The 12,078-nt window shown below is 51.5% G+C and overlaps 3 protein-coding genes across 3 annotated transcripts; all 3 read left to right on the top strand.

Moving 5' to 3' along the window:
* Nucleotides 1–2,319: 2,319 nt before the first annotated feature.
* J4E82_010413 (uncharacterized protein) lies at nt 2,320–4,420 on the top strand (the record flags this gene model as incomplete). The annotated part of the gene is made up of 2 exons (XM_051736625.1): nt 2,320–2,440; nt 2,736–4,420. The coding sequence occupies 2 exons, from the start codon at nt 2,320–2,322 to the stop codon at nt 4,418–4,420; spliced, it is 1,806 nt and encodes a 601-aa protein (XP_051583606.1).
* Nucleotides 4,421–6,461: 2,041 nt separating this feature from the next.
* On the top strand, nt 6,462–8,481 carry J4E82_010414 (uncharacterized protein; the record flags this gene model as incomplete). The annotated part of the gene is made up of 4 exons (XM_051736626.1): nt 6,462–6,469; nt 6,795–7,636; nt 7,695–8,252; nt 8,303–8,481. 4 exons carry the CDS (start codon nt 6,462–6,464, stop codon nt 8,479–8,481), a joined length of 1,587 nt encoding a protein of 528 aa, XP_051583607.1.
* Nucleotides 8,482–9,499: 1,018 nt separating this feature from the next.
* On the top strand, nt 9,500–11,756 carry J4E82_010415 (uncharacterized protein; the record flags this gene model as incomplete). The annotated part of the gene is made up of 4 exons (XM_051736627.1): nt 9,500–10,541; nt 10,711–11,139; nt 11,196–11,239; nt 11,433–11,756. 4 exons carry the CDS (start codon nt 9,500–9,502, stop codon nt 11,754–11,756), a joined length of 1,839 nt encoding a protein of 612 aa, XP_051583608.1.
* Between the last annotated feature and the right edge of the window lie 322 nt (nt 11,757–12,078).

Here is a 12,078-nt window from a genome sequence, read left to right on the forward strand (position 1 = left end):
AACGTAAGTAGGCACCTCTCAAAGATGGGTTTCGATCTAACCAAGCTGCAGTATCCCGTTATCGAAGCTCACCGTCCGTCTCGCGAAGACCGCATGTACGCCGACCCGAACATTCTGACCGCATCGACCAACCGGAACCTGCTGCAACCCACCAAGGAAAACAAACGGAGAAGGAAGAGCCAGATTCAAGACATTCAGGACTCTGCAGACAAGGGCAAACAGCGCAGTCATTCGAGCGAAGGAGAATCTTCTCGCTCAAAGTCATCTCATTCCAAGTCGCGCGACCCATTCGCCAACCTTCTCCGCCAAAAGTCGTCTTCCTCAAGCTCAGCCAAATCTGACAAGAGCCAACTTGTGGATCTTGTCGTGGAGGATCATCAAGCTGAGGAAGTCGATCGTGTCAGGGCACGCAAGGAAGGTGGTCCGGGATGGAACGAAGTTCCTTCTAAGCACTTTGTGTAAGTTTGCTCTCCACATCCGGGGTGGCGTATGAGACTAATGAAGATTGCAGCAAAACGTACCAGGCGGGCGAAGAAGAAGAGGTTCGAGAGGGCTTCAACCCAGATGAGCCTGAGCCACAGAACCCAGAAGCTGAGCATAACCTGAACTATCCGTTCACGGAGAACCAAAGCGAGGAGGAGCAGAGAAAGAATGATATCAAACCACACATCGTCAGCGAAGCCAATCACTGGGAATCACGCGATGTCAGCAATCAGAAGACGCAAGATGAGGACGAGAACGATGATCACCCCAGCCCGTCCTACGGCAGTTTCAGGGAAGAGCGCAACGCTTGGAATGCCGACTGATGACACATCTACGATTCCGATTTCCTGGAAGGTTACTTCGTCAGATTTTGGGCCGACGATCTGTTTTATACCCCAGCTCATGTCACATATTACACCTTGCGATATATTTTCTGCGGCGTTAGAATGTCAGCGATTTCCTTGTTTGGTCGGATAAAATCGAAACCTTGACCACGAAGATGTTTATCGCACTTTGAACTAACAAGCGCAGCTTGCGGTCCGACGTGCATACGTTTCCGCTGTCGTCCCAAAACATGCAGCCTATCAATCCAAGCCCTAGTGGATGTCTGTGTCGTATTCCCAATCGAGACGCAGGTGGAGATTTTGTCTCGCGTGCGATGCTTCTGCAGAGTAAGGCGTCCAGGTCTGCCTTGATGTGCTGGCACCAGCAAAACTCAGTACGACGAAAAGATGCTTTGAGAAACAAGAAAAGCCCGCTCTTGATTTCGATTGGGAGAGAGGAGTTGCGAATTTCTCTATGCTTGTTTCAAGAATGATTCGTCTCACCAATCGCACACTGCTAACCAAAAGGTATTTTGTGAGAAGTGACGACAAGCTAACCGATTCGCTGCAGCGCGGATCCTACGATGTACGCAAGTGCGGGAGGGAACTTGGCGAGAGCCTCCACGACCGATGGGTCGGGCGTGCACGCGATTTACAACTACCGAACAAAGCATTCGGCCCTCATCAATTTCAACAACACCATCATCTATCGGAATCTGCCTCTGCAAAAATCTCAAACAATGACGTTCGTTGCGTTGCGCATGTTTCAAACTTCGCAAACAGCATCCAGTGTTCCAAGGCATCCCCGCACTGTCATGATGATCCGCTCGAGGACGCGACAACTGTGCGCATGCTCGAACATACCCGATATGAAGCAGCAGCCCTGATGCCAGACTGTCCAACGAAGGGGAACCCAGCACGCCACATGCCGACAAGGCTTCTGGCAGTTTCAAGCCGCAAGCGCTATTGCCTTGTCACTGGTCCACGTTACTGCAAGTCTCCGCTCTGCCTTGAGCGCTTACTCTATTCCCCTGGCCAATCAAACCCCACACCCTACCATCTCAACTCAATGCACGCAAGCCTCAACGCGAACTAACTTGTGAGTTTAACAACCACCATGGTAGGGGTGCGCTGCCATTGGGCGCCTACGGAAAGGTAAGGGACAGGCCTCATCTATAACATGCGAGCCACTGTCGTCCTGTGAGCTGCGAGTGGTTTGCTGTTCCTGACGGCCAGAACCTACAGGCTTGCGCATTTCAGAAGCGAACCACCAGTTGCGGGACAACACATTCGTCGACAAGCTGCGACTTTATCCGAATGGTTCGCGCAGTCAGCCTTTTTCTTCCATCCTTACCATACTTTCCTGCCTTCTTCTACCCTCTTCCTAGTATCTATTAGTCTTTGCTTTTGCCTTCTTCGGGCGCGACATTCTCTACCACGCTTCTCGTTCGACTGTTCTGGGTTGTTTTGATGATGGATTGTTAGCTGTACTGGTCTACAGCAGAAAAAGAAGATGAATTACGGAAGGGTACAAGAGAAGGAACCAAGGTCCCCATGGCTGGCCATCAAATTTGGATGCTGTGCATCGAAAGAGGACCTTGCGAACGATGGAAGCGACCCGCTGAGAGCTACTGGTATGTCTGAACTTCCCTTTCACTCTTCATCGTCATGTCTACTAGTTCTTGTTGCGCTCTCTTCTCGCGCTCAACATCTTCGTCGTCTCCTTTGTCTGTTTTCGCCGACAGCTCACTATTGATCTTCAACTCCAACGTTCTTGTTGAGATGCATCATGCAGCTCTTGCGTTCTCCTTAATATTGTTAATGCGCGACTATACCCGGACGATGGTTTCCAACACCTTTCCAATATGTTGGGACCATATGGGGTAATCTCGATTAATCTAACATGATGCTAACGCTTTTGATCAATAGGCGAAACTGATATGCGGATATGCTATGAACAACCGCGACCCGTACCACAGCCTTGCGTTGAGCCGATACAACAGCGTCCATCAACGAGCCAGTCGATGAGCCGTCACGTCTCGCAATGGGTTTCCAACAGTCGCGAATACGCAGCACGTGCCTCATCTCGTGCGAGCATTTCGACCCTTGCGCGGCCAAGGCGTTCACACTCTCGACCCAGCATTAGTCGTCCAACTGACTTCCGCCACTTCGATGGTCTTGATGATATACCCTCGATGCTCAATGACGCTTCCATGCCCATCCGCCGCCGTCGTAGCTTTCGCCCCCTTGAGCTGTCTATCTATCTTCCCAACGGCTGTGGTCATCTATCTCCATTGCCTGATTTCGACGGTCAAGATGAATGGGATAGTCTACAATCGCAGCTAGAGCGTCCTGCTGAGGCACACGTTCGGGTGAGAGACTCACGTACGAGCTCTATATCTTCAGAACCTTCCTTCATCATTCAACGTAAACCAGTTGGTGGGCAATCTCGACGGGGCAGTGTTCAAAGTCAGAAGAGTACCACCACGCACGAGAGGAGACTCTCAGGAACCACCATGGGTACTATGGCTACGCCTACACTGGCATACCTTCCAGAGCATTCACAGATTGCTGGTGATCAGATACTTGAGAAGCCTACCATTCAGCGTTCGCGCACATCTGGTACCTTGTCACCTGCTCGTGTACTTTCACGTCTACCATCGCCATCGCGCAATCGTGCCAGTACTGCACCGTCCTCTCGACCAGGCAGTCTCCGTCGTACAAAGACCGATGTAGATGATGCTATTCGCGAATTAAACACCATCATTGAGGAACGCCGTGCAAGCGCGTATCGCACGAACGCTCAATCACCCGCGCTTGTCAACCGTCCTCCACCCTCTCCGTCTCACCACGTACCCTACATTGCGCCATCCATGCGCATGCATGTCCGTTCTGAAACCCTTTCGGATATCGGCTCTGCGTTCTCTGCCCCTCTGAGCTTCAAGCCGCTTCCCACCACCCCAGAGGCAGACATCCCAGCCCGCCGGGCAACAATGGGACTCAGGCTCGCACCACCTTCCTTCTCCCACACCGGTCCCTTGAACTCGAATCCCATTACACCACCACCACCCGCCACACCCACTACACCAATCGCCCGGCTAGGAGCCTGGATCAAGCGCTCGACCTCCACTCTGGCATCCGGCTCGCGTCCTACAACCCCGAAGACTGCCGACTCCTTCTACAAGTGCGAACCGCATCCCGCCCTTCCCACCTCACCTTCGCGTCCTTCGACTGCAGGATCACGCACACTACACACACGTCAGGAAAGCCAAGAGAGCAACGGTACAGCTACCGTTACACTCTTCTCCACATCCTACCCTTCCACCCGCTCATCCTCGCCAACCAACTCCCTCTCCACCGTCGCTACATCTTCGCCACCTAGAAAGCTACGTCGTGTTCCTGCGCCTCTGACACTCGTCAAGGAGAAGGAGATTGCTGCCGAGGCTGGCTTGTTGAGTGGAAGAAGTACAAGGGGTTTTATGAATGAGAAGCCGCCTATGAGCCCCAACTTTGATCTGCTCAAGGGTATGGAAATTAGTGCTAAGGATGTTGGTGTTAATGGAAGAAGAAGCTTGATGACGCTTAGCCCGGGAGCAGTAGGTGTTGCTTTTTAGATGGTTTGCGTTTGTTATGACTACAGGATTATGATGGGTGGATGGGCTGGAGTTTGCATAGGTATGGGAATACGGCACGAGGTTAGGGTCCAGACCTGGAACGGGGTACTGATGGGATGGGCTTTTGCTGTTGTTTTTTTAAACTTCTACTTCTAGCGACTTGGGCATATACCCTCCGATTCCTCCCTACAAAGCTGTCTCGCTTGGTGGGAGGCGGATGCCCGGGCGCGTACCTTAGCTTCTATAATATACCCTTTTCCCTCTACTTTAGAGGTATGCGAACCCCTTTATCCATCGAATATTGTTGGTGAGATCAAAGGCTCAAATCCTTGAGAACGTCATACTTCGTTCAATATAGCTTCCCTCCATGGATACCGCTGTGCATGAGACTGACGCTAATACCGTTTCCGTTCTAGCGCCTGTCCAACGCTCGGACTTCGTATGCCATCACCCATTTTCTCTTCCTCTTACCATGCTTGTAAGTGTTTCCTCCTGATCGAAAACAAAAGAGTACATAAATCGTAGGAGCTTGCAACGCTTATATGCAGCTGACAGCTGTACCTACACAACGCCACCAACGATACAAAAATCCCCTTTTCTGTACCATGCGTCGTGGCGCGCGGGTCAGATTTACTCCGAATTCATCGCTCTCGATGTCAGCCGAATCCTTCAACGCTCAGGCACAGCCTGATCTCAGACCACCTTAGGCCTTACGATCCTAAAGAAGTAATATATGCTAACGAGTTTTCCGCTTAAAGTTGCTGGTAATAATAGGCCTTGTCAGATCGGCGCGATGTGGAAATGAACGACTATTGATCTTACGAATCATTTCTCCTTGTGCTTTGTGAACGGCAAAGTGGCATGCGAGATGGTGTGCAAGTAGCTGTGCTTTTCGCCGTTCGTCTATGAGCCGGAACTGTATTGAATAGTGCGCTGCGTAAGTCGTCGACAATCATAAAATCAACATTTCATTACTCCCAGACATCCATGGCCACGTTCATACATACACTATCGCAATCGACTCTTCCACATCGAAGACTAGGATATATTTCCGATCCACTCGCCGTAAACAATCGAACGATCGTAGCCACCGCCATCCCGTCTGCGACTCACATCACTCCGACAAAGATCCCAAGGTCCTCAACTCCGACCAACCTATATGCAATGTTTCTTCCACCCGGCGCGATAGCGGGCATAGCTGTAGGCGCAGTCTTTACTGCAGCTATAACGGCGTTTGTGCTGATCCTAATGTATCGCCGGGCCAAAAGGCGCAAGAATATCAGAAGAAATCGAGCCAGCTTGATACGAACTTATGGAAACGAGCAGAAGCCGTATGGTGTCAGTGTTGTTGTGATGGAGCAATCTTTGAAGCCGAGACCTGCAAAGTTCGAATGGAAGATGTTGGAAAGGTACGAGATGCCAGGAGTAGAAATGTGGCAACCGAAAGAGGGACGTCCGGTGGTACAAGAGCTACCAGGTTGCTACGGGGTTGGGAGGTAGAAGTGTTGAGGGTGTTGAAGGGATTCTACATCTGTTCCTTCTGTTGCGAGGTTCGACCTAGTGCCTTCCCCTACCGGCATACAGTCTTTCTTTCCTTTTTCACACGACTAGGTATGCGCTTCCCTCGATGATCTGGACGGCAGAAAGACCACACAAGTGCTTTGATCCCCAGAACACCATAATGTTCCCTTGTACATACTCAGTATATTCATTGCCATTGGCAACGCAAGTCTGGTGAGCAAGTTGTGCGCGGGATAAGTAACCTACTAACGTGTGTAGGCTATCACTCAACAAATATTGCTACAACAGCTCTTTGGACAAGCCTTCATCCGTCGCGCATCGAAAGAACATGCAGGATTCGCTAAAGGAATAAACGCAAGCACCCATACACACCCAAGCCTTTCCCGAAATCGCAACATTATGTCGTCATCTGTGGTTTTCGGTAGTCCTGGGGACGGTGAGACTTGTTCTCCCACGAGCGATGATACCAACACGGATTTGTACGAGGCAGATCTCCCCAGATCCCTGGCCAATGAACTACATGCCTTCGTAAGCAGAGGCAGATCGGACAGCGCGACGCCAACCATAGACGCCACGGTCGAAAAAGAGTCTAACACGGTCGGTACAAACGTGGAGGGTCGTGCCTCACCGGACTCTATCTATCGGGTGAGGCGCCCACTACGAGTTATCAGCATACCCAGCTAACTTCTTAACAGTATGTTCTTACGGCATCCTATACTTCTCCCTGTGCAAGAGGACTTAGCGGCAGCGCGTAGTATTCTGCTGTCTACACACATCGCTCTGGAAAACATCGAAAATCCTACTGTCTATGTAGCAGGCAGAATGCTACGACGATGTGCTAACAGCTTCATAGCCCTCCCATTGCGAGAAGAGCTTCCTGGGATGCAATTGATGCTGCTACTGCAGAACGAAGGGCCAACATGCAACATCTCATAGCTGCACAGGAGGTGCAGGCCCTGGAGCGGTGTGACGAGTTGAAATCTCGCATCTACTGTAAGGCTACCGAAAGCCTCAAAGCACCAGAGCCGCTTATCATACCAGAGCCTTGGGTACTCTCAGAAGCACCTGTACAGAGATTGGTCGAGCACCCCCTTATGTTTCAACGTTATCTAGAGTTGGAGCGGGGTATCCTTGATCTGATTGAGATTCGAAAATATTTCCTTGAATCACAGATCTGCAAGTCCCCTCAACTCCTCATAACGCCTCAGTTCCGCCAAGAGGTCAAATCTCTTGAGATCCTTGAGAGGCGACGAGAGGATATTCTGGCAAGCCGGTTGCTGGTTGATCTCATACTCGAAGTTTTCCGTCACGTAACGGCTAAGCTTCTCATTGACATCACGAAAAAGGACGAAAAAAAGAAGGCACCTATATCCGAAGCATGCTACCGCCTCATAGCTTATTCAACCTACCCAGGTGGTGTTAGTGAGCTCATTACTGCAGCTCAAAACATTGAGGAAATGGAATTCGAATACCTACCGTGGCGATACAATGCTCTGAACCCTTCATGGGCGACTTCACCAACGCCATCGTTGCCAGAGTCTGCCCCAGTCTTCGCACAACAATCTCCACCAGCCGATGATATACGAACTTCTCCAGAGCAAGTTTCCTCGCTACCATCGACAGAAGACACATCACTCAAGGACCCCACTCGTATACGTGTCAAGTTCCAAGATTGTCTGATAACAAGGACTCCAGGTAAATGACATCCATCTCACCCTCTCAGATCAGCTGGCTAACACTTTACTATTTCCAGCTGTCTGGAGAAAGATAAAGAAAAGCCTACCGGGTATCTCATCTAGTCCACGCAACCCATTGGGTAAGCCAGTCTCGCAGTTTAGACCTCAACGAGCGGTACGAACGGGAGGAAGAGGACATCGTCGAAACTCAGACATGTCGTACCTGACACACCCTATCGTGATGATGGGATTACCCCCAACACCGTACGAGTTCCCGTTTGACAATCCGCGGTCGCCTGAGCCAGCACCAACTCAAGGAGAGCATATACAAAGGCCACCAGAGCGCGCAGGTTCCAGGAAGAGTCACCATTTCCTCACTCCATCTATCGGCCAAGGGTCTACGTCCACTCGACCGGAAACTGCTCACCCACAAGATGCTTGGTCCGCAGCGACCGGTTCGAAACGGCGAGTTTCCTCACTCGCTCGCTCCGTAGACTACGGCGAGCCCAAGAAAGCTAGAATATCTAATTCAAACGAAGCTTGCCTGATCAGCCGCAACGATAGCATCAGCAGTGTAGATCGAACCCAGGAGGATGCCAAACATGATGCAACAGGAGATGGAGATACGGAGATGGGTATGTCGCCCTCCTCCTTGCTCATCCTAGGACACTGACGAACTGATCAGTTGGCAAAGATCACCCGCCATCGAAAACACCGACTCCCAGAATGGCAGTAGCGCTTGCCATAGCTCAAGCGAAGAGGGACGCAAAGTACACGAAAGAGCGCTCTTATTGGCTCTCTGAAGGCTTGGGCAATGATAGCATGTGGGATAAAGGGTACGGGTGGGAAAGTGAAGAGGATTAGAAGGCTGGGTTACTACACGTTGCAGATGCGTGACTATCAGTATCATTATTGCATGAAGCGCAATTGCTAGTGCTGCTTAAGAAGAAACTCCTTTCTTTACGTTCTGCATCCAAGTATACCATGACCCATACGTGCTCGATGTATCCTGCATTTTCCTACGTTAAGGACGGGTTACCTCTAGGTTTGTATTTTAATCAAGTACGACTTACGAGGCACGAGCTTGTTACTGCTTGCATATCTCATGACACATCATCACGCGTCCGATGCTAGAACCATCATCTACGAAATAAATATGCCCTTACACCAAAGATCGAAATTGTTACGCCAAGTCCACGTGCGCTCCTCCTATTCGCCCCCGTCTTTCATCTTCCACCATCCTTCATCCTTCTATCACCCGTCCCTTCCACCGCCACACCTGCTCAAGCCTCGCCTCCTATAATCCGCATGCGACAATAACACACGTGTCTTATCTCTCCCGTCTGATTGATAGCAATGTCCCTAGATCGCTTCCCCACCACTAGCGGAACCCGCCGCCCAATCTCCCAGCATCCCGCTTTCGCACCAATCACCGTCCACCTTCCCGAAGTAGCTACGACCTCGGCCCGCGCCCAGCCAGGGTCCCGCACCCCAGCACCTCGAAAGCAAGCCAATGACAGCACACGCGCCGCAGCACGCGTCGATAAAGTGGTCAAGCACGACAAGAAAGTTTGTGGTATTGCCAAGAGGCATCGGAGCTCGCGCGTGAGCGGCGAGATGCTATTCTCCTGCTCTGATAGGCAAGTGCAACTATGAGTTAGTGACGGTGGATTGTCAACGGCTAGGCCGGGCGGCGATGCGGCGATAAAAGTCAGGAACAGGTCAAGTGTAGTGTAGTGTAGCGCGATCGTCATTGATAGAGCACCGGGACCGGGTTCTTGGAACGCATGGTTGCATGGCAGTATGGGGATTATAAGAAGATAGGGCCGGAGCCACAGTTTTTTGGAGGATACCATTCCGAATCACTTTCGTTCCATTCGTTATGGCACCTATAACACGGTTCCTCGCCCTCTCGGCGTCTGTGGCAGTATCTACTGCGCTTACGATTGCAGAGATCAATGGCAACAAGTTCCTCTCGCCTTACAAGGACCAGACTGTTTCGAACGTAACCGGTGTTGTCACAGCGAAGGGGCCTGATGGCCTTTGGTTGCGATCGACAAAGCCCGACAGCGATGAACGGACATCCGAGTCCTTGTACGTTTTCGGTCGCACCTTTGGCGCGAACTTGACGGTTGGCGATACCATTGTCGTGGGAGGAAAGGTGCTCGAGTACCGCTCGAACAAGGACTACATCTACCTGACCGAGCTTTCGGCACCGGTATTACAGGGGCGACTCAGCTCAGGAGCTGCTGTAAAGCCGCTGGTCATTGGCAAAGATACTCGCGACCCACCAAACGAGCAGTACAGCAGTTTGGATGGCGGAGACGTTTTCGCTGTGCCGAACAATGTATCGCAGATCAGCGTTGCGAACCCTGAGCTGCAGCCTAAGAAGTACGGTCTCGACTTCTGGGAGAGCTTGTCTGGCGAGTTAGTTACGGTCAAGAAGCCTACTGTGCTTACCAAGCCCAACCAATACGGCGATACGTGGGTTGCTGGAAACTGGAAGGTGTCGGGTCGCAACGACCGCGGTGGATTGACCATCACCGACAAGGACGCCAACCCAGAGACAATCGTCATCGGCACTCCGCTCGACGGAACCAAGAACCCCACTGACGCCAAGATGGGTGATTCAATTGACGAGATCACTGGTATCGTCAGCTACGCTTTCGGTTTCTACCGAATCCTCCCAACGACCGCGATCAAGGTCACCAAGAGCCAGAAGCCTACCCTTCCTTCAGCGACAAAGCTCGTGTCGAACGGCAAATGCGACGGCATCACCTTTGGCGCCTACAACGTGGAGAACTTGGCACCTACGTCTGACCACCATCCTGACCTGGCAAACCACATTGTGAACTACATGAAGAGTCCAGATATCATCTTCGTACAGGAAGTACAAGACGACAACGGTCCTACAAATGACGCAAGTAAGTGTTCTAGAAAGTTTGCTTGACACCGTTTCCCTCGCTGTTCAGATGCGGTATCCGCTAGCGGGCCACGCACGAGCTGTCCTACCTTTCACGCGTCCTATACATGTTACGATACACACCGTCGGCTTGTGAACCCGTGCATAACTTTAATACTGACCTCTCGCAGTTGTATCCGCAAACCTTACCCTAACCACTCTGACTGCTGCCATCTCAGCTGCAGGCGGCCCCAACTACACATTCACAGACATCGTGCCTGTCGACGATCAGGATGGTGGCCAGCCAGGTGGTAACATCCGTGTCGCCTACCTGTACAAGCCAAATCTGATCCGCCTCTACAAGCCCAACCCAGGTGGTTCGCTCGATGCCAACGAAGTGCTTGCTGGCCCGACGCTCAAGTATAACCCCGGACGTATCGAACCCGCCAATGCTGCGTGGACAGCGAGCCGAAAGCCGTTGGCCGCGCAATGGGAGGTTATCGGAAAGGCCGGCGCGAAGAAGTCGGACGTGTTCTTTACCGTCAATGTACACTTTGGTTCCAAGGGAGGAAGCAGCAGCTTGCACGGAGATGCTCGACCACCTGTCAACGGTGGCGTAGGTAAGTTCATCAAACTGAATCAGCTCATACAATAGTCGCTAACAATGCGCTTCTAGACGATCGTCTTGAGCAGTCCCGTCTCACCGCAAACTTTGTCAAGGTACGTTCAAATGTCGGTTGCGGCTCTATGCGGCACGGCGGCGCGGAGAGGGGTGGCTGCAGCAAGCTTCTCGTACCTTCGTCCTTCGGTGTTACCAAGAACGCCATCTTCGCACGAAAGGAATGCCCTTTTCTGCCCCTGAATCATTGAAATTGGCGAAAAAGACGAGAACATGGCTGACAGTGGAATACAGGATATCCTCTCAAAGGACAAAAACGCCCGCATCGTGACTGCAGGCGACTTTAACGAATTTGCCTTCGTGCAGCCTCTGGAAGAGTACACCAAGATCAGCGGACTCAAGGATATGGACGAGGTAGTCAAGATTGACAAGGTCGAGCGCTACACTTACCTTTTCGACATGAACGCCCAAGAGTTGGACCACATGTTCGTCTCGCCGTCTTTGGCAAAGAAGAGCAAGGCGGAGTTTGAACACATTCACGTAAACACATGGCCAGAATACGACGCGCAAATCAGCGACCACGACCCATCGGTTGCCAGACTGGATGTTTGCGCTTAGACGACGTTGCATACGATAGTTTGCTAGACGCGCATAGCCGACGTCCGCGCTTGATAACACAGATAAATGAATACCAAGAGATAATGCGACCCTGATTCTGGGTGCTCTCGCGAAGTGAAAAAGCAATAAACGCTTGTTGGGGCTTACCTTGCATCTGCTTCTAAATTCGTTGTTGAGATGTCAGTATTGAGTATGGATACCGTCTTTTTATTGCGGCGTGGTTGGTCGCAGAGCCAGGCAATCTCTCTTCAAGCATGTTTACGAAAAGGCGAGCGCACGTTCCCGGCGCTGACGGCTCGCAATGCAGCTGGGGAGCCCTGCC

The sequence above is a fragment of the Alternaria postmessia genome, assembly GCF_024291825.1.
Source record: "Alternaria postmessia strain BMP 2775 chromosome Unknown scaffold_124, whole genome shotgun sequence".
Lineage (NCBI taxonomy): Eukaryota > Fungi > Ascomycota > Dothideomycetes > Pleosporales > Pleosporaceae > Alternaria > Alternaria postmessia.